Genomic DNA, 26323 nt, shown 5'->3' on the forward strand with positions numbered 1-26323 from the left:
ACACATGCACAGAAACCTTTCCAAATATTTATCAAATAAATCCCATAAAAAACTAGACAAAATTTGAAGCTTGTCAAAAAAAGAATCACTCAAAAATACCTTTTTATTAAAAAGTTATAAAGGTTTCTGTCCAGGGACTTATCTATAATGAAACAGAAAAGTTCCAGGGTTTTAACTGAGAAAACAGAAAACGCTTCGGCTGGGGATGCGTAAGCGCAAAGGAGAAAGCGTATTCTGCCCGAAGGCGCCAATAGAAAACGGTTCGCGAATAAAAGAACAGAGGCTGACATGCGGGGTCCACATGTCAGGTTTGAAAAGCTCGCCGGCGCCCGAAGACTGCGGTGGACGCCGGCGTCGAACCACGGCGAGATAGGAGGAACGGAGGGTACCAAGAGCTTCAGCGTCCTCTTCCGCGTCGGTGGGTGGTGGACTCGTCCAACGGGGAGCACTACGTTGACGACGACACTTTCTCCGGCGGACGGCGGCTCGGGTGAGGATGGGGAACTCCGGTGGAGGGCTGCAAGCTTCAAAATGGAGTGCGGGTCAGAAAGGGGGATCCATGGTGAAGCTACTGGCAGGAGAATGGAGGCGGAGGAGCACACACGGGGACGAATCGGGCTGGATCCCGTGGCGGGTCGCGGCGGACGGATTCGAGGAAGGAGACCTCCTCGGGGTTCTTCTAGTGGCTCGGCGTGCTCTAGGGGGAGTGCAGTGCTGGTGGGTGCTCGAGTTGAAGCTCGGGGCCTCTATTTATAGGCAGATCGACGGGGTGGCCGTGAACGGAGAATCTCCGGCGAGCGATTACGGCGGAGCAGTGGATTGGCAGGGGGTTTGAGCGGCCGGGCAGCATCAGTGGAGGTTACTGGACTCGTTTTGCAGCTAAACGGGGTCGGTCTTGGCGTAATGGCGTCAGTCCACGGTGAGGTGACTGCACGGGCTCAACGGCGGCAGAGAGCGCGCTCCGCGCCCTGCGGTTCACGACGAGAGCGGCAGCGCGTTCGGGGGAGTGGAAGGCCACGCGGCGAGCTCCGGTGGTTTGGGCGGCGCTGGGTGGCGTCGTCGGCGCCGTGTCTCCTGCTGGCGTCCGCAAAGCCGCCGCCGGCGTCGGTCACGGGGCGGCACACCTTCCGCTGCTCGTCGCCGACGCCCGCAAGGCGCCAGGCTTTCGTGCGGTGCAGGAACAAGGGGGCGGGGACGAGGAGCAAGGCGACGCGGTGGCACTGGTGAGATCGACGTCCTCTTCTAAAGAAAACGACAGCAGCCACTGACTGAATCTCTGAACTTTCTGAACTTTGACAAAGACAGTGCACTGCAGGTGTTCGACAAAAGGTTTTGGCTATGATAAATTTTTCTGGAGCTGTAACTTGGTCATATGACCACTCAATGCACCCAGAGGCTGCCTGATTTTACTTGGAATTTTTGGAGAAGGTTTGGAATGAATTTCACCAAATTTGGCAAATCTGGTCCAAACTTGCAGCAAGTGTAGTTTGAAAATTTTGAACTGAAGACCAGTGGATCTTCATGGTTCTAGGTTGAGGGTACAAAGGACCAGGGAGGAGAGTTGGTTTGGGGGCAAAAATCAAAACAGAAAATGGAGTTCCTTTGAAAATCTCCAAGAGTTAGGAGAGAAGACAGAAATTTATTTGAATAGAATTTAAATGGAAATAACCACATGGGGAGGTTCAACTTGCTGGATTTGATGCAGATCATGATCCAAAGGTGAGAGAAGGGTTAGGAGAGAGGATTTGCACTAAGCTCATGGCAAGAAGGAATTGTTGAAAGTGGCAAAGGACTTTCCAAAAGCCATAGTGCAAAATTTCAAGGAGATTTTCAAAAGTTAATTTCCCAAGTGAAAAGTATTTTTTCTTGAGTCCAAATGAAAAGCAAGAACCTCCAAGATCAAAGACAAATCTTGGGTGAATCCACATATAACTTTTTCCATAAAGAAAAAAAAAATATTTGAGAGGGAGAGTTCTCTTAAAGAAAAATTTAAAACACCTCCCTCAAGTCAAATAAAATCTTTTGAAAAATCCAAATAAAAACTTGGGTGTCACATATTGCCTCTAGGGCATATTTCCTTCAATGCCCTCCGTGATCGAATCCCCCTCCGGCGGGATGCCGGAAAAGGCCCCAAGATGGGATCTCACGGGAACAGAAAGATGCGGCGGTGTAAAAGTGTTTTCATGGATGCTTCTGGTGGTTTGGGAATATATGTGAATATATAGGAGGCAGAACTAGGTCAGGGGGGTCATGAGGGGCCCACAAGGTAGGGGGGCACGCCCTACGCCCTGGGCGTGCCCTCCACCCTTGTTGCCACCTCATGGCTCTTCTGACTTGAACTCCAAGTCTCCTGGGTGTCTTTTAGTCCAAGAAAAATCATCGTGAAGTTTTATTCCGTTTCGACTCCGTTTAGTATTCGTTTTCTGCGAAGCTCAAAAACAAGGAAAAAACATAAACTGGCACTGGGCTCTAGGTTAATAGATTAGTCCCAAAAATAATATAAAATAGCATATTAACGCATATAAAACATCCAAAACAAATAATATAATAGCATGGAACAATAAAAAATTATAGATACGTTGGAGACGTATCATCCACTCTCCCGCAACCCGCTGTACCCTCTACTTGAACATGGTGCTTTATGCTTCATATTATTATCCAATGATGTGTTGCCATCCTATGATGTCTGAGTAGGTTTTTGTTGTCCTATCGGTGATTGGTGAATTGCTATGATTGGTTTAATTTACTTGTGGTTATGTTGCTGTCCTTTGGTGCCCATCATATGAGTGCGCGCGTGGATCACACCATAGGGTTAGTTGTATGTTGATAGTACTATGTATTGGACGACAAGGGGGATAGCAGCTTTAGCCTAGCATAGAAATTGATGCATACGAGATTGAAGAGGGACTAATATATCTTAATGCTATGGTTGGGTTTTACCTTAATGAACGTTAGTAGTTGCAGATGCTTGCTAATAGTGCCAATCATAAGTGCATAGAATTCCAAGTAAGGGATGACATGCTAGCAGTGGCCTCTCCCACATAAAAATTGCTATCGGTAGTAACGTAGTCAATTGCTTAGGGACAATTCCGCAACTCCTACCACCACTTTTCCACACTCGTTAAACTAACTTAATTGTTACCTTATCTCAACAGCCCCTAGTTTTTATTTGCGCATTCTTTATTATCTTGCAAACCTATCCTACAACACCAACAAAGTACTTCCAGTTTCATACTTGTTCCAGGTAAAGCGAACATTTAGCGTGCGTAGAGTTGTATCAGTGGTCGATAGAACTTGAGGGAATATTCTAGCTTTAGCTCCTCGTTGGGTTCGACACTCTTATTTATCAAGAAAGGCTACAACTGATCCCCTATACTTGTGGGTTATCAATGACCATCTACAAGAGGAGAGATTGCATTTACATACCCTTGTAGATCGCTAAGCGGAAGTGTTAGGAAACACGGCTGATGTAGTCAAACGTCTTCGTGATCCAATCACGATCCGTCCCGTGAACCCCCGATCCAAGTGCCGAACGGACGGCACCTCCGCATTCAACACACGTACGGATTAATGACGCCTTAACCTCCCCGATCCAGCGAGCAATGGTGAAGTAGTAGCTCGAGTCCTCCGGCAGCACGGCGGCGTGGTGACAGTGGTGGTGGAGAAATCACAGCAGGGCTTCGCCAAGCCTCACGGAGAAGAAGGACTACGAGGGAGAGGGAGGGCAACGCCGTGGCATAGATGGGTGTGGTTGCCCTTCCTCTACCCCTCCATAAATAGGGGGAAGGGAGGAGGATGGTGAAGGAAATATGCCCTAGAGGCAATAATAAAGTTATTATTTATTTCCTTATATCATGATAAATGTTTATTATTCATGCTAGAATTGTATTAACCGGAAACATGATACATGTGTGAATACATAGACAAACAGAGTGTCACTAGTATGCCTCTACTTGACTAGCTCGTTGATCAAAGATGGTTATGTTTCCTAGCCATAGACATGAGTTGTCATTTGATTAACGGGATCACATCATTAGGAGAATGATGTGATTGACTTGACCCATTCCGTTAGCTTAGCACTCGATCGTTTAGTATGTTGCTATTGCTTTCTTCATGACTTATACATGTTCCTATGACTATGAGATTATGCAACTCCCGTTTACCGGAGGAACACTTTGTGTGCTACCAAACGTCACAACGTAACTGGGTGATTATAAAGGTGCTCTACAGGTGTCTCCAAAGGTACTTGTTGGGTTGGCGTATTTCGAGATTAGGATTTGTCACTCCGATTGTCGGAGAGGTATCTCTGGGCCCACTCAGTAATACACATCACTATAAGCCTTGCTAGCATTGTAACTAATGAGTTAGTTGCGGGATGATGTATTACGGAACGAGTAAAGAGACTTGCCGGTAACGAGATTGAACTAGGTATCGAGATACCGATGATCGAATCTCGGGCAAGTAACATACCGATGACAAAGGGAACAACGTATGTTGTTATGCGGTCTGACCGATAAAGATCTTCGTAGAATATGTGGGAACCAATATGAGCATCCAGGTTCCGCTATTGGTTATTGACTAGAGAGGTGTCTCGGTCATGTCTACATAGTTCTCGAACCCGTAGGGTCCACACGCTTAAAGTTACGATGACAGTTATATTATGAGTTTATATGTTTTGATGTACCGAAGGTTGTTCGGAGTCCCGGATGTGATCACGGACATGACGAGGAGTCTCGAAATGGTCGAGACATAAATATTGATATATTGGAAGCCTATGTTTGGACATCGGAAGTGTTCCGGGTGAAATCGGGATTTTTCCGGAGTACCGGGAGGTTACCGGAACCCCCCGGTAACTTAATGGGCCTTATTGGGCCTAGGTGGAAGAGAGGAGAGGAGGCTAGGGCAGGGCCGTGCCCCCCTTCCCCCCAGTCTGAATAGGACAAGGAGAGGGGGGCGGCACCCCCCTTCCTTCCTCCCCTCCACCTCTTCCCCCTTCCACTCCTAGTCCAACATGGAAAGGGGGGGAGTCCTACTCCCGGTAGGAGTAGGACTCCTCCTGGCGCGCCTCTACCTCGTAGGCCGGCGGCCTCCCCCTTGCACCTTTATATACGGGGGCAGGGGGGCACCTCTAGACACATAATTGATCAACGATCTTTTAGCTGTGTGCGGTGCCCCCCTCCACCATATTACACCTCGATAATATCGTACCGGTGCTTAGGCGAAGCCCTGCATCGGTAGAACATCATCATCGTCACCACGCCGTCGTGCTGACGAAACTCTCCCTCAACACTCGGCTGGATCGGAGTTCAAGGGACGTCATCGAGCTGAACGTGTGCTGAACTCGGAGGTGCCGTGCGTTCGGTACTTGATTGGTCGCATCGTGAAGACGTACGACTACATCAACCGCGTTGTGTTAAACGCTTCCGCTTTCGGTCTACGAGGGTACGTGGACAACACTCTCCCCTCTCGTTGCTATACATCACCATGATCTTGCGTGTGCGCAGGAAATTTTTTGAAATTACTACGTTCCCCAACAGTGGTATCGGAGCCAGGTTTTATGCGTTGGTGTTATGCACGAGTAGAACACAAGTGAGTTGTGGGCGATATAAGTCATACTGCTTACCAGCATGTCATACTTTGGTTCAGCGGTATTGTGAGATGAAGCGGCCCGGACCGACATTACGCGTACGCTTACGCGAGACTGGTTTCACCGTTGCGAGCACTCGTTGCTTAAAGGTGACTGGCGGGTGTCTGTCTCTCTCACTTTAGTTGAACCGAGTGTGGCTACGCCCGGTCCTTGTGAAGGTTAAAACAGCACCAACTTGACAAACTATCGTTGTGGTTTTGATGCGTAGGTAAGAACGGTTCTTGCTAAGCCCGTAGCAGCCACGTAAAACTTGCAACAACAAAGTAGAGGACGTCTAACTTGTTTTTGCAGGGCATGTTGTGATGTGATATGGTCAAGACATGATGCTATATTTTATTGTATGAGATGATCATGTTTTGTAACCGAGTTATCGGCAACTGGCAGGAGCCATATGGTTGTCGCTTTATTGTATGAAATGCAATCGCCATGTAATTGTTTTACTTTATCACTAAACGGTAGCGATAGTCGTAAAAGCAATAGTTGGCGAGACGACAACGATGCTACGATGGAGATCAAGGTGTCGCGCCGGTGACGATGGTGATCATGACGGTGCTTCGGAGATGGAGATCACAAGCACAAGATGATGATGGCCATATCATATCACTTATATTGATTGCATGTGATGTTTATCTTTTATGCATCTTATCTTGCTTTGATTGACGGTAGCATTATAAGATGATCTCTCACTAAAATTTCAAGATAAAAGTGTTCTCCCTGAGTATGCACCGTTGCGAAAGTTCTTCGTGCTGAGACACCACGTGATGATCGGGTGTGATAGGCTCTACGTTCAAATACAACGGGTGCAAAACAGTTGCACACGCGGAATACTCAGGTTAAACTTGACGAGCCTAGCATATGCAGATATGGCCTCGAAACACGGAGACCGAAAGGTCGAGCATGAATCATATAGTAGATATGATCAACATAGTGATGTTCACCGTTGAAACTACTCCATCTCACGTGATGATCGGACATGGTTTAGTTGATATGGATCACGTGATCACTTAGAGGATTAGAGGGATGTCTATCTAAGTGGGAGTTCTTAAGTAATATGATTAATTGAACTTAAATTTATCATGAACTTAGTCCTGATAGTATTTTTGCAAATTATGTTGTAGATCAATAGCTCGCGTTGTTGCTTCCCTGTGTTTATTTTTGATATGATCCTAGAGAAAATTATGTTGAAAGATGTTAGTAGCAAAGATGCGGATTGGATCCGTGATCTGAGGATTATCCTCATTGCTGCACAAAAGAATTATGTCCTTGATGCACCGCTAGGTGACAAACCTATTGCAGGAGCAGATGCAGATGTTATGAACGTTTGGCTAGCTCAATATGATGACTACTTGATAGTTTAGTGCACCATGCTTAACGGCTTAGAATCGGGACTTCAGAGACGTTTTGAACGTCATGGACCATATGAGATGTTCCAGGAGTTGAAGTTAATATTTCAAGCAAATACCCGAGTTGAGAGATATGAAGTCTCCAACAATTTCTATAGCTAAAAGATGGAGGAGAATAGCTCAAGCAGTGAGCATGTGCTCAGATTGTCTGGGTACTACAATCGCTTGAATCAAGTGGGAGTTAATCTTCCAGATAAAATAGTGATTGACAGAATTCTCTAGTCACCATCACCATGTTAGTAGAACTTCGTGATGAACTATAGTATGCAAGGGTTGACAAAAGTAATTCCCGAGCTCTTCGCGATGCTGAAATCGACGAAGGTAGAAATCAAGAAAGAGCATCAAGTGTTGATGGTTAACATGACCACTAGTTTCAAGAAAAGGGCAAAGGGATAGAAGGGGAACTTCAAGAAGAACGACAAGCAAGTTGCTGCTCAAGTGAAGAAGCCCAAGTCTGGATCTAAGCCTGAGACTAAGTGCTTCTACTGCAAAGGGACTAGTCACTGGAAGCGGAACTACCCCAACTATTTGGTGGATAAGAAGGATGGCAAAGTGAACAAAGGTATATTGGATATACATGTTATTGATGTGTACTTTACTAGTGTTTATAGCAACCCCTAGGTATTTGATACTGGTTCAGTTGCTAAGAGTAGTAACTCGAAACGGGAGTTGCAGAATAAACAGAGACTAGTAAAAGGCGAGGTGGCGATGTGTGTTGGAAGTAGTTCCAAGATTGATATGATCATCATCGCACACTCCCTATACTTTCGGGATTAGTGTTGAAACTAAATAAGTGTTATTTGGTGTTTGCGTTAAGCATGAATATGATTTGATCATGTTTGTTGCAATACGGTTATTCATTTAAATTAGAGAATAATTGTTGTTCTGTTTACATGAATAAAACCTTCTATGGTCATACACCCAATAAAATGGTTTGTTGGATCTCGATCGTAGTGATACACATATTCATAATAATGAAGCCAAAAGATGCAAAGTTAATAATGATAGTGCAACTTATTTGTGGCACTGCCGTTTAGGTCATATTGGTGTAAAGCGCATGAAGAAACTCCATACTGATGGGATTTTGGAATCACTTGATTATGAATCACTTGATGCTTGCAAACCATGCCTCATGGGCAAGATGACTAAAACGTCGTTCTCCGGAACTATGGAGAGAGCAACAGATTTGTTGGAAATCATACATACAGATGTATGTGGTCCGATGAATATTGAGGCTTGTAGCAGGTATCATTATTTTCTGACCGTCACAGATGATTTGAGCAGATATGGGTATATCTACTTAATGAAACAGAAGTCTGAAACATTTGAAAAGTTCATATAATTTCAGAGTGAAGCGGAAAATCATCGTAACAAGAAAATAAAGTTTCTACGATCTGATCGTGGAGAAGAGTATTTGAGTTACGAGTTTGGCCTTCAGTTAAAAACAATGTGAAATAGTTTCACTACTCAAGCGACCTGGAACACCACGGTGTAATGGTGTGTCCGAACATCGTAACCGTACTTTATTAGATATGGTGCGATATATGATGTCTCTTACCGATCTACCACTATCGTTTTGGGGTTATGCATTAGAGACAGCTGCATTCACGTTAAATAGGGTACCATCTAAATCCGTTGAGACGACATCTTATGAACTGTGGTTTGGCAAGAAACCAAAGTTTTCGTTTCTTAAAGTTTGGGGTTGCGATGCTTATGTGAAAAGGTTTCATCCTGATAAGCTCAAACCCAAATCGGAGAAATGTGTCTTCATAGGATACCCAAAGGAGACAGTTGGGTACACCTTCTATCACAGATCCGAAGGCAAGACATTCGTTGCTAAGTATGGATCCTTTCTAGAGAAGGAGTTTCTCTCGAAAGAAGTGAGTGGGAGGAAAGTAGAACTTGATGAGGTAACTGTACCTCATCGCTTATTGGAAAGTAGTTCATCACAGAAAACCGGTTCCTATGACACCTACACCAATTAGTGAGGAAGTTAATGATGATGATCACGAAACTTCAGATCAAGTTGTTACTGAACCTCGTAGGTCAACCAGAGTAAGATCCGCACCAGAGTGGTACGGTAATCCTGTTCTGGAGGTTATGTTACTAGACCATGACGAACCTACAAACTATGAAGAAGCGATGGTGAGCCCAGATTCCGCAAAATGGCTTGAGGCCATGAAATCTGAGATGAGATCCATGTATGAGAATAAAGTATGGACTTTGATTGACTTGCCCAATGATCGGCGAGCCATTGAGATTAAATGGATCTTCAAGAGGAAGACGGACGCTGATAGTAGTGTTACTATCTACAAAGCTAGAATTGTCGCAAAAGGTTTTCGACAAGTTCAAGATGTTGACTACGATGAGAGTTTCTCACTCGTATCTATGCTTAAGTCTGTCTGAATCATGTTAGCAATTGCCGCATTTTATGAAATCTGGCAAATGGATAAACAAAACTGCATTCCTTAATGGATTTATTAAAGAAGAGTTGTATATGATTCAACCAGAAGGTTTTGTCAATGATAAAGGTGCTAACAAAATATGCAAGCTCCAGCGATCCATCTATGGACTGGTGCAAGTATCTTCGAGTTGGAATATACGCTTTGATAAGTTGATCAAAGGATATAGTTTTATACAGACTTGCGATGAAGCCTGTATTTACAAGAAAGTGAGTGGGAGCACTACAGCATTTCTGATAAGTATATGTGAATGACATATTGTTGATCGGAAATAATGTAGAATTATTCTGCAAAGCATAAAGGAGTGTTTGAAAGGAGTTTTTCAAAGAAAGACCTCGGTGAAGCTGCTTACATATTGAGCATCAAGATCTATAGAGATAGATCAAGACGCTTGATAAGTTTTTTCAATGAGTACATACCTTAACAAGATTTTGAAGTGGTTCAAGATAGAACAGTCAAAGAAAGAGTTTCTTGTCTGTGTTACAAGGTGTGAAATTGAGTAAGACTCAAAGCCCGACCACGGCAGAAGATAGAAAAAGAATAAAAGTCATTCCCTATGCCTCGGCCATAGGTTCTATAAAGTATGCCATGCTGTGTACCAGATCTATTGTATACCCTACACTGATTTTGGCAAGGGAGTACAATAGTGATCTAGGAGTAGATCACTGGGCAGCGGTCAAAATTATCCTTAGTGGAATAAGGATATGTTTCTCGATTATGGAGGTGACAAAAGGTTCGTCGTAAAGGGTACGTCGATGCAAGTTTTAACACTAATCTAGATGACTCTAAGTCTCGGTCTAGATACATATTGAAAGTGGGAGCAATTAGCTAGAGTAGCTCCATGCAGAGCATTGTAGACATAGAAATTTGCAAAATACTTACGGATCTGAATGTGACAGACCCGTTGACTAAAATTATCTCACAAGCAAAACATAATCACACCTTAGTACTCTTTGGGTGTTAATCACATAGCGATGTGAACTAGATTATTGACTCTAGTAAACCCTTTGGGTGTTGGTCACATGACGATGTGAATTATGGGTGTTAATCACATGGTGATGTGAACTATTGATGTTAAATCACATGGCGATCTGAACTAGATTATTGACTCTAGTGCAAGTGGGAGACTGAAGGAAATATGCCCTAGAGGCAATAATAAAGTTATTATTTATTTCCTTATATCATGATAAATGTTTATTATTCATGCTAGAATTGTATTAACCGGAAACATGATACATGTGTGAATACATAGACAAACAGAGTGTCACTAGTATGCCTCTACTTGACTAGCTCGTTGATCAAAGATGGTTATGTTTCCTAGCCATAGACATGAGTTGTCATTTGATTAACGGGATCACATCATTAGGAGAATGATGTGATTGACTTGACCCATTCCGTTAGCTTAGCACTCGATCGTTTAGTATGTTGCTATTGCTTTCTTCATGACTTATACATGTTCCTATGACTATGAGATTATGCAACTCCCGTTTACCGGAGGAACACTTTGTGTGCTACCAAACGTCACAACGTAACTGGGTGATTATAAAGGTGCTCTACAGGTGTCTCCAAAGGTACTTGTTGGGTTGGCGTATTTCGAGATTAGGATTTGTCACTCCGATTGTCGGAGAGGTATCTCTGGGCCCACTCAGTAATACACATCACTGTAAGCCTTGCAAGCATTGTAACTAATGAGTTAGTTGCGGGATCATGTATTACGGAACGAGTAAAGAGACTTGCCGGTAAGGAGATTGAATTAGGTATCGAGATACCGACGATCGAATCTCGGGCAAGTAACATATCGATGACAAAGGGAACAACGTATGTTGTTATGCGGTCTGACCGATAAAGATATTCGTAGAATATGTGGGAACCAATATGAGCATCCAGGTTCCGCTATTGGTTATTGACCGGAGAGGTGTCTCGGTCATGTCTACATAGTTCTCGAACCCGTAGGGCCCGCACGCTTAAAGTTACGATGACAGTTATCTTATGAGTTTATATGTTTTGATGTACCGAAGGTTGTTCGGAGTCCCGGATGTGATCACGGACATGACGAGGAGTCTCAAAATGGTCGAGACATAAAGATTGATATATTGGAAGCCTATGTTTGGACATCGGAAGTGTTCCGGGTGAAATCGGGATTTTTCCGGAGTACCGGGAGGTTACCGGAACCCCCCAGTAACTTAATGGGCCTTATTGGGCCTAGGTGGAAGAGAGGAGAGGAGGCTAGGGCAGGGCCTCGCCCCCCTTCCCCCAGTCCGAATAGGACAAGGAGAGGGGGGCGACGCCCCCCTTCCTTCCTCCCCTCCACCTCTTCGCCCTTCCACTCCTAGTCCAACATGGAAAGGGGGGGAGTCGTACTCCCGGTAGGAGTAGGACTCCTCCTGGCACGCCTCTACCTCCTAGGCCGGCGGCCTCCCCCTTGCACCTTTATATACGGGGGCAGGGGGCACCTCTAGACACACAATTGATCAACGATCTTTTAGCCGTGTGCGGTGCCCCCCTCCACCATATTACACCTCGATAATATCGTAGCGGTGCTTAGGCGAAGCCCTGCGTCGGTAGAACATCATCATCGTCACCACGCCGTCGTGCTGACGAAACTCTCCCTCAACACTCGGCTGGATCGGAGTTCGAGGGACGTCATCGAGCTGAACGTGTGCTGAACTCGGAGGTGCCGTGCGTTCGGTACTTGATCGGTCGGATCGTGAAGACGTACGACTACATCAACCGCGTTGTGTTAAATGCTTCCGCTTTCGGTCTACGAGGGTACATGGACAACACTCTCCCCTCTCGTTGCTATGCATCACCATGATCTTGCGTGTGCGTAGGAATTTTTTGAAATTACTACGTTCCCCAACAGATGGGCGCCCTAGGGTTCCCTAGGGGGGGGGGGGGCGGCGGCTACCAGGGGAAAACCCTAGATGGGTTTTGGTGCGCCTCCCCCCTGGGAGCCTTGGCCCCCAAGGTAACGGGGGTGGCTGCCCTAGGGGAGCGCCCCACCCCTTCTGGTTACGTGGGAAAGGGTGAGGGGGTGCACAACCCCTTAGTGGGCTGGTTTTCCCCTCCCCTTGTCCCATGGGCCCCCCCAACACTTGCCGGGGCCCCCTGAAACACCTTTCGGTGATGCTGGTCATCACCCGGTACCCCTGGAACAATTCCGGACTCCAATACCCTTCGTCCAATATATCAATATTCACCTCCGGACCATTCTGGAGTTCCTCGTCACGTCCGGGATCTCATTTGGGACTCTGAACAACCTTCGGTAACCACCATAATGACTGAACTATACTTATATCGTCACCAAACGTTAAGTGTGTAGACCCCGCGGGTTCGAGAACTATGCAGACATGGCCGAGACACCTCTACGGTCAATAGCCAACAGCGGGACCTGGATGCCCATATTGGTGCCTACATATTCTATGAAGATCATATCGGTCGAACCTCAATGTCAAGGATTCTGCTAACCCCGTATGCAGTTCCCTTTGTCTATCAGTACGTTACTTGCCCGAGATTCGATCATCGGTATCTCCATACCTAGTTCATTCTCGTTACCGGCAAGTCTCTTTACTAGTTCCGTAATACAAGATCCCATGGCTAACTCATTAGTCACATTGCTTGCAAGCTTACTGTGATGTTGTATTACCAAGTGGGCCCTGAGATACCTCTCCGTCATATGGAGCGACAAATCCCAGTCTTGATCCATGCCAACTCAACAGACACCCTCGGAGATTTATGGTCACCCAGTTACGTTATGACGTTTGGTACACACAAGGTACTCCTCCGATGTCAGTGTGTTGCATGATCTCATGGTCATAGGAACATATACTTTGACATGCAGAAAACATAGCAATAAACTTGATACGATCATATGCTACGTTTATAGTTTGGGTCTTGTCCATCACATCATTCTCCCAATGATGTGATCCCGTTATCAAGTGACAACTCATGTCTATGACTAGGAAACCATAGCCATCTTTGATCAACGAGCTAGTCCGGAAGGGGCTTACTAGGGACATGTTGTTGTCTATGTACCCACACATGTATTTGAGTTTTCGATCAATACAATTATAGCATGGATAATAAACGATTATCATGAACAAGGAAATATGATAGTAACCAATTTATTATTGCCTCTAGGTCATATTTCCAACACTTATGCCCAAATAAATATTTCAATTGTCACCCTATTCTGGGATTCAAATTTATTCCCTAAACCTTGTAGGGTTCATTCTGTTTCTCCCAAATTTCAAACAAGGGTTTCCATGTGGACATAGGGTCCTTGCCTCTCTGGGTGTATTCAAACAGAGCAAACAAGTCAACCATCAAGAAAATTCCTAGGCAATATTTAGCTAGAGGCCAACAAGCATAGGTTTTCCTAGAAAACAATTAATTCCCTGTGCAATTTTTAATCAGATTTTGGAAAAATCTAGGATGTGACACTTTGGAAATTATATTGGATGAACTTTACCTCACAAATCTCCTAGTCTAATGCAATTATGTTGCATTGATCACACACATGGACAATATAGTGTGATCCGACATAGAGCGGTCGTGTTTTATCCTTTTTGGTGAGACGCATTGATAGCCATATGTTACAAAATGAAGGGAGGGGTGATCTAGGGGTGTGGGTGGCCTAGGGTCGGCAGTTTCACTATTATAGGGAACCACACCCCTTTTCCCCATTAAAACCACGCTTGCCGGGGCTGCATTTACACCACACACACACTTGCTCCTCTTTCCCACTCCAGATCTCCCCACCCTTGAGTTTTTCGCTGGTTTGGCACACCGCTGCATCGCCTTCGCCAAAATCCGTCCACTTTCGCACTCATACGAGGTATGAATCACGGATCCACCCATTCTTCTCCTCGCCGGCCCAATCTTTGACGCGTTTGATGCGTGTTGTTTTTGTGGCAGATTTTTTGCGAAATCGTGCGGAGTGGATCTGGGATAGAAGTGGTTTTAAGGGAGAATACAAGTTCATTTTCTGTCAGGTGGTGAGGAGCACTCTAATTTTTGTTATTATGATTCATTGATTTCATCTGTGTGCTCACCACGACAAGGATTTTGGGGGTTAGGGTTTGGTCGGGGAGGGGGTGTGGTGGGAGGATGCGGGATCTGACCCCACATGATGAAATTGTTGTCGATCCGGAAGCAGAGTGGCTTGGTCATCAGGTTCTAGTCTTGTAAAGGTGTGTTTGCGAATTAGTATTGTGAGGGGTGGGGTAGGAGGATGTGGGATCTGACCCCGCATGATGAAATTGTTGTCGATTGGGAAGCAGAGTGGCTCGGTCATCAAGTTCTAGTCTTGTAAAGGTGTGTTTGTGAATTTTAGAGTGAGGTGAACAGGAGACACGGGATGATGCATGTTTGTGTTGTGGTTGGGGGAAGTTCTTGGGCGGGCGGACATGCATCTTGGTATCATCTAGCCATGATTTCTATCTGGACCCCCCTCCCCCCTTGGTGACCCCCTACGATTTCCTAATCCTCAATTTATTTATTTATTTTCATCTCATTGAAGGGACATATATATGGTTTACAAGCTTTTTGATCTCACATGAATGTTTCCTACTAACATTGTCGCAGGGGGCGATAGATGATGGCAAAAAAATAAGGAAGATTCTCATCCACATAGCCCAACACCGAAGGTAATTAGTCTATGCACACAATTACTTCATCTGCATGCTTTATTCACATGTATTTGGCAACTATTTGTGACATTACATTAATTTCTAGTTCGCTTATGTGTGTCCTATTTTACATAGATTCCATGCCAATCTCCCTGGTACACCCTAACAATTTTTATTTGCTCCTAAATTTGTGACTACACATCATATATGGCAACTTTTGTTGTCCACATATGGATTTCGTGTTACCTGTGAGACACATTTCACTTTTTTGTGGTAATTTTGCTATGAAACACAATGTCATTCTCTACATATGCATGCCTAGCAACTTCTTCCTGATTTTTTGGTTACACAGTATCTCGTGAAATTTTTGTAGTGTCCTTATATGGTATGTTTTTGCATTCTCCCATGTGTGCATATTGTACATTTATCTCGTGGCACCCCTTTGCAAAGGGGTGGCGCTTTTTTTCTCTTGAAGTGTGGATACACATTTCTTGAATGACAACTTTATTGTTCCTAAATGGATATACATATTTTTTTGGCGTGTGGCAAGTTTTTTACTTAACACTATAGGGCCAAGCTCCACAGCCAAACTTTTCTTTCACGCCCCATGATTTTGTTGTTTTTTCACGCGCTCCCTCTACACTTTTGCATTTTCTTTGTCATTTGCAGCTACTTGATGTTGACAACTTAGACACTGGACATCAGTGACTTGAAATAATAAATATACCCCATGAACCTTTCGTTGTATCCACATGAAAAAACTAGCTCATTTATCATATGATAAAGGCAGACACTGAGGTTGATGACTCTTTGAACAATATGCACATAGTTCATGGAAATCTTTACATAATTACCATGGAAACTTATACTTATATACTAGTACTAGTTCATGCTCACATGTCATGGCAACCTTAGTAGGGCCAAGTACTAGTAGTATCAATTTTTTTTGCCCAAGTCACATGGGCTTCTTGATGACAGGGTTGTCTAGTGCTGCATTCCATGTTAACTGTATTTTTATTGCAATTTAGATGGCAACTTTATCTTGTTTCTTTGTGCAAACAATTTTTTCCTCATCTTGTTCATTTTTCACTATTGGTCTATGAATACCAGTGAACTGCATCTTCTTCTTGGGCATAAACTACATCTTCTTCCGGGGAATATAGGGATTTAAGATATGGAATGATCTCAATACGGCACCTACTAGTTCTACCAAGGTATATTATTTGTTCTTATGTTCTTATCCATATCCTCTAAGTGCACCATTCGACTATGTGCCATTTTGGAGTATGACCTTGTGTGTTTTCTTTCCCATCCTGGTATTTCTATTTTTTGGATATTGTGTGTGCAACTGCAAAAATAACCACAACACAGGGAAATTCTCACACACACCATATGGTGGTTTTATTTAGCAAAACATGACAAATTTTCCTAGCACGTGGTGTTAGAATGGAGGGAAACCTAATTGGCTTATGTTGATGGCAATCTAACACAACACTTATATATTAAAATTAGATCAAAAAACACATGTCAACTTTTAGATAACTACATGGCAACACTAGGTATCAACACATGACAACCTTTTGTTTCCTAGGTTCTCGAGGGAAATTAGAGGGGGTGAAAACCTATCACATGTGGATGGAAACACTAGACCATGATAAATAGCAGTCTTTTCCATACCCTTTTCATTTGACCCATGTTTTCATATGGAGGGGAATTATATGGAGGGTGGAAATTACCATAACCTTAGATTACAACTTCAAAGCACAAGTCATCACAATTTTCATACAAAATTCATGTTTTTTTACTTTGGGGGTAGTGGGAGGGGGATTGGTGTTGATGGATAGTTGTATCCGTGTGTCGCATGTACCGCACGGGACGTATATGCATAGGGACGTGTGGGTTCAAGGGACCCATACATGGGAGATCGACTTAAGGGAAGGTGCCTTCCCTGGTTTCCTATAAAGGAAGTCAAGGCCTTTCAAAACTAGGGTGGAGTCTGATTCATGGGGACCAGCATCACTGCTGGGGGGGGGGGGGCACCGCCATATTTCACATATATAAGGTCGTCTGACACCTCAAAGAATGGCCAAGATTTACATACATTGCAATCTGCCCATAGAAGCCGCATCAATCCATGACATCCTGTCTAGATCGACCCCTAGAACTCGACGAGTTGTCTACGAACTTGCTGAAACCCTCTATGTAAATCTCGGTTGTACTCTATATCAAGATTAATCCCATATAAGCATGAGTGGAGCTATTAGCCCGCTCCGGGGGCAGTGTGTCACTCAAATAACATGTGAGTCCCGTACCGCTAAGAGTCACCAAGCGAAATTATCCTCGAAAATTGCATGTGTCCTCTTCTCTTTTCTCTACAAGGATCTTCCTATGGTGATCGAGGGAGGTTGGGGGTTGTACAAATGAGAGGGAATCAGGTGGAGTGAGTGGGACAGTTATGGGGGAAAACGATGTTGTTTCAAGGATGGGGCATTAGGAGAATCTGTGGTGATCTATCAACACGAGAACCCGCAACACGTCAGATGAGGGAGGAAGAGGGGGGAGGGGGCTGGGGTGTTTTTCTGAAGGACGAAGAAGCAGAAAAGGGGAAGAAACTCGTCTTGGAGTCAGGATGAACCTAGAGCTAGATTTAGATCTAGTGGCCCCGCTCTCACGCTTGCGGGTTGAAGAGTCCGGTCACAAAACTTCTCTCTATTACTCATGGCGTAGCTCGCGGCTCATTCCAGTGTGAATCATTTCTGCCGCGCGTCGTTGCGCCATGGGGACAACGAACCTATGGTTATGCAATATTTGCATCCACTAACATACCCGCTTGAAATAGAGTAACTAAAAATCGCAGGATAGGAAAAATCACAGGAATTTTGATGCCATTTAATTTGCTGAATAAGAAATGTTGTTCAATTTGAGTTCTAACCTAAAACATAGGAATACTAAAGGATTACCATTGAATACCATATAATGAAATATACATGAATTCAAAACACAAGGAGGAAAAAACATAAGGTAAGACCGCATGTCTGATTTCCATCAAAGTTCCTAGGGATAGTCCAATTCATAAAAAATCTGGTGAGGCATTTCTTTATTCTGAATGATACAGTAGGAACTACTTTATACAGGTATTCAGTTCTCCAAATTCCTAACCTTTTCATTTTTTTACCAAACATGGCCTAAAAGTTGGATAGAAAAATATTTTAACTGTTTAAAAAAGTCAGCATGACATTCATTTCATGAATATACATCATCATAAAAATGTGCTTATTTATATTTTTTGTGAAAAAGCACAATTCCATGTATTAAGTAGCACATGTCCCTACAAAAGCATCCTTAGAGAAAAAACCAAATTCTTAAGGGCATCAAAGTGTTCCTCATGCATCCATCGACGGCACGCTGTGAAAAAAATCTTGTTGCCGGCTCTGGGCCTCCGTCTCAGTGGAGACAACACATCAAAACGCATGTGCTTGTAAAAGCACCAAGCAAGAAATCATTGATGTAGACTAGAAGATATCGACGACCACAATCTGCGTAGAAAATTGCCGCCCCGAAGAAGAAAACACCAAAGAGGACCCGTAGAATATCCCATGTCCGTCCAGACAGAGTCGGGGAACACGAACCTCACATGATCCCCGACTAGGTCAAGACTAGGCAACATCATAGGCCAGAGCTAATGCCAAAGAACCAAGATACACAACCACATTATCCGCTTCCTAGGACAACACCACAAAGACAAATCTGCAAAGAAAAAGCCAGATCATGAGAACCAGATATCAACAAACATGATCCTACACACTACTCCCAGCGACACGAAGAGGCGCCGCCGAGCGACGCGGGAATACCTTATTCCACGCTCACGCGACACCTTCGTCGACGGGAGATAAATCTAAATTTATTTCTAATACTATCACCATCGGAATGAAACCATGGAGTCCCCACCCCCTTTCATTGTCGGAGCGGTAGATGGAGGGAGAAGGGGCCCGAGCCTCGTCAGGAAGTCAGGAATATTGGCCAACAATGGCTAGATTAAGACTTCATGGGAGGAGAAGAAATAAAACGCTTCAGCATGATGGATTAGACTTGCTCCGACAGCATGCTGGCTAGTAGGAAGTTCCATACACTTCTTTATTGTTTGATGTTGTTCATGGAACCCCAATGTGCTTATTTAGGGCCAGTTCTTTTGTTGGCTACTAGAATAAGCTGCCCCTACCCAGCTTATTATAGAAGCCTAACCATTTTTTAGAAGCCTAGTAATCTTCCAGAAAGAAAATTTTGGTTGGGCTTTTAGAATAAGTTGGGTAGGGTGCAGCTTATTCTAGAAGCCCAGAAAAGCTAGTAAAAGAACTGGCCCTTATATTGACGGCCAGGGAGCTGCGGATGTGGCTCTAACCCGTCCGACATGCTAGTGGGTTTGTGTGGCTTTTTGCGAAAGAGTCTAAGGAAATACTTAAGTATAATAGGTCCTTACACAGAAAAAATAAAATTAATTTTTTTGGGGATGCCGAAGCCTTCTTCCTCCTACATCCACTGAGGGTGTCAGCGTAGCTCAATGCCACTTCTTCTAGGCCTTGGCCTCAATAGAACAAACTTGTTTAAACTCATGAGCTTGTAGGAGCAACAGTCGTCATTGATGCAACCTAGGAGACGTCGGCAGGCTTGATCTGCGAAGCAATACTCTGCCACGGAGAAGAAAATGTCGAAAAGGACCCCTAGAAACTCTGAAGATGACGAAAGCTGGTCAGACCCACCAGAAACCAAAACTGATCGCATCCCGAAAGATCCACCCGAGATACAACTCTACGTGCCCTGCATCGACGATAAGCACACCAACAAAACAGGGAATGGACTGGAAGGACATTATTCCTACACTGGAACGGCGCCGGCGCCTCACCCCCACAAACCATGGAACCCGCTAAAGAAAACCCGAGACAAATCGCCCATGCCGCCGCATGCCAGATTTGAGCATGATGTTGAGCTCATTATCGCCCAGGACCATGCACCGACGCTCTCTTCTCTGATGACCCAACCAGGTCAGGCCATTGTTTAAGATCGCCGCGCTGGATCACCAGCGCCGTCGTTGAGCATCGTTCGTCGAATACCGCATCTCGGCCACTCATCTCGATCATCGACCCACAACAGCCCATCAACTCCTCCCTATCAGGCCCCTAGAATTAGCAATCTTCCCGCCACTGCCAATGCTGCATGGACGATGCATCCTGATGGCGGCAAGAGAAGGAGAAGACGAGTGGCGGATAGGAGTTCAATTGTTCGCCTCGACCCTCTCCCACTAAGGGCAGCTGCAACGCCGACCATCGAACCGCTCGCATACGTCTGGATCGTGTGCCATCCAATGCAGAACTGTATCAGTCCGCAGGGCGGTCCGGACGTACTTTTTCCCGCAAACCGGAGACAAACTAGGGAGGCTTTGCGGGCATCCAGACCGCTGCCACGTCCGCTCCTGACTGCCCTGGCGCACAAAAAAAACCGCCCACCTCTCCCGCGCTTTCCATGGAACGCCCGCGCCGCTTGCCGCGCCGCATTCATGCCAGCCCAGAACATGTCGCGATCGACATTGATGCCCCCGAATCGACCGGACGGGAAGGTGGCGCAGACGGACGCGACCTCTCGGGCGTCGCCGCTTCAATGCGGACGCGGCGTCCCGAGATACCAACTTCGGCCGCGGCGCCGCACTGAAGCGGACCGACCGCCCCTTTGCCTGGCCTGGCCGTGGCTATTTATACCATGCACCGGCGACGCACAGAGCTGCATAGAGCTGCACTCGCCACTCCGGCAGGTGAAGGACGAGCCGATGTCCCCGCCACGCAACCACGGCCTCCACATCGGCGACCGCATGAAGAAGCAGCCAGCGTCCCCCAGCGTCTCGTCCGCGTGAAGGACGAGCTGGCGTCGCCCCCGCCGCACAGCCGCTACGCATGGATTGATGGGCCCTTGGTCGCCACCACGACGCCGCCGTCGCCCGATAAAGAAGGAGTTGCCGCCTGCGATCGCGAAGGGTCGTGGCCGCATCCTCCACTACCTTGGAGGAGGCGGTTACGGCGTTGCCTCCGGCTCTCGGGCCATGGTACCCGAGGCGGAGCACGCGGCGAGGCAGCAGCTGAGGTACGACCGGTGCAATGCCGGTCGCCGCTCCGCGTTCGCCAAGACGGACGTGGCCCCGGAATGGGTCCGCAACGACCCGGACCTCGCCGCGTGGGCGCTTTACCGCTCTGTCACCACCTCAGAGACGGCCGCCAGGTGCCACCTACGCCTTGACGGCGAGGAGTGGTCGCTTAGCGACTACTCCGCCAACGCCTGCAGGGGCAAGGCCGCCGCCAGGGCTCTACCGGCGCTGGCCAAGGCGGCCCTCCACACCACGCAACAGAAGGCGGAGCGGCTCCTCCACGAGCGGCAGGCAGCCGCCGGACAAAGCTACCGCGGCCCTTCGGCATTCCTGCGCCGCTGGAGGGACGACGATAACACGGACGGTGACGGCGGTGCGGCAGGGCATGGCAGCCCTGCTTACGAGGTGGTCGTTTGATATAGGATTTTTAAATAGTTTTTAGTAAAAAGGGTCAAAAAAATTAGTTCGTTTATGTAAATTATACCCGAACTTTATGAAATCCATCTGGTTTGAATGAATTTTGTACGTTTAGTTTCAATAGTTGTTGAAATATATGCGGGCAACGTTGGATGGCTGCCTCCAGCATCGGTGTCCGCGGACAGGGTCCTGTCGATGAACTGACGTGCGACGAAATTTGCGGGTTGATGTTGTAGATGCCATAAGCGTTTTTTTTCTCGAACAGAAGATGGTACGGCTCTGCGCGCCTTTTCCGTGGATATGAGAGACCGCATTGCCCTTTACTGCACTGTAAACAGTCGCAGATTTGCCACAGAGAACCGGCGACTGCAGGCAGGAGGTGATATCTCCTTCGAGGCACGTACCCTGCACGCGTCGACTTATCCTCGCCTGAACGCCCGGTCCTATCTCGTCTTCTCTAATCTCTGCGGCGACACAGCTGACATGCATGACATGTCCCTTTTCGTGAGCCGATGGGTTAGCTAACTCTTTGATCGTGTGGAACGAGAACGGGCCACGCCAGTACGTAGTACATCAGCCGCAGAAAGCGAGTCGCAAGGTGCCGATAGCTTTTGCCATTCTGTAGCTATTCCACATCTCTGCACCAAAGAGTACCCAGAGTTCCCCTGTTCCAACAAGCTTCCGGCCAAAGCTTCAGGCTGTAGCGAGGTGCGTCGTATAAATACTCTAGCATCAAGTTGATTCTGCATGGACCTCCAGCTTTGGGCGCGCGTACTGGCGCCGCTCCGCAGCTGGCCAGCACGTATGTACGGTGGCCAAATGGGCGACGGGAGAGGGAGGCAGCTGCGACTGTGTGGGCAGCAGAGCTGACGAAACCCGGGGCGGAAGTAAGCAAGCAACATGCAGGGGCACAGCTAACTCGCTCGTAGCTACCCGTTCCGTTCCCCTACTTGCCTCGGAACTCGGAGCCCGTCTGGGAAGAATAGCGATGGCTCTGGAAAGCCCAACGTGCCGACGCGCCCGACACAGCCAACGCCAGGAGGCATGCCGCGCTACGGCACAGCCAGCGGCACCATTTCCTTTCCTCACGCACGCGCATGCGTCGCTCCCTCTCTCTCTCCAGTTAGTAAGGAGGGATGCTGCCTCCCGTTTCGCCACAGCTCCCTCCCCCCACGCAACTGCACTATAAAAGTTTCGCTTCCTAGGCTCGGCTGCAGGCGGTGGTGTCCGAAGCTGATCTGCGCGGCGGTGCTGCCGCTCGCGGCCGGCGCTGGAGCGGGAGGGGGAGGTACGTGCGTACTCAGGCGGGCCGCGCGCTCTTTGCTCTCGTTTCATTCGGAGCCGTCAACTTTGCTCTCGTTTCACCATGCCATCTCCAGCGATCGTACTAGCAGCGGCTTCGGCAACCTAGCGCCTTTGTTTCACCGCCGTTTCATTCATGTTCGGGGTCGGAACGGCGGGGAAATTCTTGGCGCCAGGCCGGGGTGATTATTCTTGTGTAGCACCAGCAGTAAATAAATCTTGAATCGCCTTGGTTGCTGCTTGAGCGCTTATTATATGCTGCGAGGATCCGGTGTTCCGGTAGGCTACCTTCTCGTCAGCTGAAATGCTGAATCCTTCGAAATCGTGGAACCACAAGCCAGCTTGTGCTTGCCTGCACGCGCTGTACTAGTCATAGCAGTTTCGCCTGGGGTGGCCATTGTTGGTGCGATGTGAGCTGAGCCATTCTTCTTCATATGCGCTCGAGAACCGTCAGGTTGCCGCTGAAAGCGAGCCCATGTCTTTTCCTTCAGACAGTGAGAGAAGTCATGTGTTATCATCTGTCGACTCTGTCTGATTCTTCTTTTCCATACCATACCACCCTGTCTGATTTTTCTTTTCCACACCATCCTGGGGAGGAGGGCTCTATCTGATTTCGCTTTTCCATGCCATCAGGTCGACTCTTGTCTGATTAATATCTGTCTTCCATTTGAGTAAAGTCTGGTTAGTATCTGTCAGTATGACATTTTTGTAGTGTTAAAAAAAAAGTATGACATTTTTTGTAGAACACGGAAGAGTGAGTATGAGATTAGTATATAGTGGTGTATCTGTGGGCTTCTAACAGGCCCACTAGTGCACGACAAATTCTGGGCCTAGATTCCCTCTAGATGGTCCAGGCCCAAAAATAAAAGGTAAGACATGCATTTTCACATGCATGCCTGACTTTCTCAGAAAAAAAAAAGATGCATAACTGACTTTTTTTTGGCGTGTAGACTGACTTTACCTTTTGTCACCTATCTATTTTTCCACTTTTGATGACACCACCTTTGTCACCTCTCTGAATTGAAGAGCACCGTGCCGTAAGACTCCTTGTACTAATCCACCCCCCGAATTAGAAACGGCGATCTTGGCAGCAGTAGGCAGTAGCAAACGGCCACACACGGTTTACTCATATCCTTGTCTCTCACGCTAACGTTTGTAATGCTCAGTCGTCGGGCAGTGAGGCGTCTCGGCGGCGGCCGTCGTCGGCTAGCTATTGAACAAAACCAGCACGCCCCGCGAGTTCGTCTCGTATACCAGGCTTAACTCGCGGCCACTTTTGGCGGTTTGGCAGCACCCTATCCATGCAGTACGAGACGAACTATCTACTACTGTATCTATCTATCTATCTATAGCTCACCTTTTTCATTAATCACGTGAATTTATTAGCTATCTGATGCATTGATTGATGCTTATCTCTTGCATGCTGCAGGCTATAAATAGAGGGCGCGGCGCACAAGGCTGAACCACACACCACAACCCACAAGCCACAAGCAAGAGCGTACGTAGAGCGAGACCAACCACAGTGGTGAGATCGGATGGCATCGGAGATGAGCAAGGACGTGAAGTTCTCCGAGGAGGAAGTCTCCTCGCACCCGCGCGTTCTCGAAGGCGAGGAGCTGACGGTTGCGCCGGCGCGGCAGTCTTCCATCTTCGCGCTGACGCTGGACGAGCTGCAATACTCGGTGTGCGAGGCAGGGCGCAACTTTGGGTCCATGAACATGGACGAGTTCATGAGCAACATATGGAATGCCGAGGAGTTCCAAGCGGCCACCGGCGGTGGCTTGGTGGGCATGGAGGTGGCTCCTGTGGTGGGTGCTGGTGCAGGCGGAGGTGGCGCAGATGCAGGAGGAAGCAACCTAGCCCGGCAGGAGTCGTTCTCCTTGCCTCCCCCGCTGTGCCGGAAGACGGTGGAGGAGGTGTGGGCTGAGATCAACAGGGAGCCCCGCCCGGTGCATGCTCAGCCTCAGGGCGCGCGAGCCTCACAGCAGCCTCCTGTCCAGCCACCGGTTGCGGCCAACGACCGGCAGGGGACCCTAGGCGAGATGACGCTGGAGCAGTTTCTTGTCAAGGCCGGCGTGGTCCGTGGATCTGGCGCCGGCGGCCAGGCGCCTGTGCCGGTCGGCATGGTCCATGCACAGATGAACCCCGTGCAGCAGGGGCAGCAGCCTGGCCCAATGATGTACCCGATGGCACCAGCCAACGGCATGTTCCAGGTGATGGGCGACGGCATGGGGTTCGTCCCCAACGGGTACGCAGGGATGGCCGTGGTGCCGCCACCACCTCCTCCTCAAGGTGGGATGGGTATCGTGAGCCCCGGGTCCTCGGACGGGAGGAGCGCCATGACGCAGGCTGACATGATGAACTGCATGGGCGACGGAGCGATGATGGAGAACGGCGGCGCCCGGAAACGCGGCGCCCCGGAGGATCAGTCCTGCGAGAGGAGCATCGAGCGCCGCCACCGCCGCATGATCAAGAACCGTGAGTCAGCCGCACGATCGCGTGCCAGGAAGCAGGTACTTACCTTGCTGCCAAAATTGTTGTTTTTTATGCAATGCCATTTCTGTAACGGTGGTAACAATGTTGGTGACACTTGCACTCCCTGGCTTTCTAAATCCTACAGGCTTACACCGTGGAGCTTGAAGCTGAACTGAACCACCTCAAGGAGGAGAACGCTCGTCTGAAAGCTGAGGAGGTACGGAGCTGCTGACCAGTGAAAACCATGAGAAAATTCAGTTTTCATATGCTTTTCAGTTCTTACCGTTACTAAACTGTTTCATTGTTTTGTTGCAGAAGACAATTCTGCTGACCAAGAAACAAATGGTATGTACATTTTACTACCATCACCTGGCAATCCTCCTACACTCGCCACCCCTTGCCAATTGCTTGTAACAATCCACTGTAATTGCTAAGTCTTTAAATAGTCAATGTGTGCATGCTGATGGAAACGCCTTGTGGCGGTGATCTTTTTTTTACAGCTAGTGGAGAAGATGATAGAACAGTCCAAGGAGAACGTGAACGTCAAGAAGGGTGGCACCCTCTCGCGGCGCTGCGGCAGCTGCATCTGGTGAAAGGTGACCCGCCATCCAGCTTCCATAGCCGTGCTCGCAGGAGGATGAGGAGGAATTGTGGTGTTTATAGCAGTAACATTATCTTTCCGGAGCGGGGTCGTATAATAATTTACTAGTAGTACCTAAAACCATAAGGACCCAAATGTCAGTGTTTATCTGGTCAAGCAAGTGAACATTTGTTGTTGTTACTGTTTATAGGTATATGGGTTTGTCAGAACTTCAGACAGATGGAACAAAAGAAAATTAGAAATATGTTGATGTGTA

At 47.1% G+C, this 26323-nt stretch overlaps 1 protein-coding gene across 3 annotated transcripts; it reads left to right on the forward strand.

Moving 5' to 3' along the window:
* The first annotated feature begins 14194 nt into the window (after nt 1–14194).
* LOC109768319 (bZIP transcription factor ABI5 homolog) lies at nt 14195–26323 on the forward strand. Of its 3 annotated transcripts, none has more exons than XM_045235041.1 (8): nt 14195–14349; nt 14430–14509; nt 15099–15160; nt 16253–16356; nt 24421–25504; nt 25612–25683; nt 25782–25811; nt 25967–26323. In XM_045235041.1, exons 5-8 carry the CDS (start codon nt 24527–24529, stop codon nt 26057–26059), a joined length of 1173 nt encoding a protein of 390 aa, XP_045090976.1. In that variant the 5' UTR covers nt 14195–14349; nt 14430–14509; nt 15099–15160; nt 16253–16356; nt 24421–24526; the 3' UTR covers nt 26060–26323. The 3 variants fall into 3 exon arrangements, with proteins under 3 accessions (XP_045090976.1, XP_020182640.1, XP_040260391.1); XM_020327051.3 differs by having other exon boundaries at nt 14430–14506; XM_040404457.3 differs by lacking the exons at nt 14195–14349; nt 14430–14509; nt 15099–15160; nt 16253–16356 and adding an exon at nt 22811–22977.

This window comes from Aegilops tauschii, chromosome 3 (genome assembly GCF_002575655.3).
Source record: "Aegilops tauschii subsp. strangulata cultivar AL8/78 chromosome 3, Aet v6.0, whole genome shotgun sequence".
Taxonomy (NCBI): Eukaryota; Viridiplantae; Streptophyta; class Magnoliopsida; order Poales; family Poaceae; genus Aegilops; species Aegilops tauschii.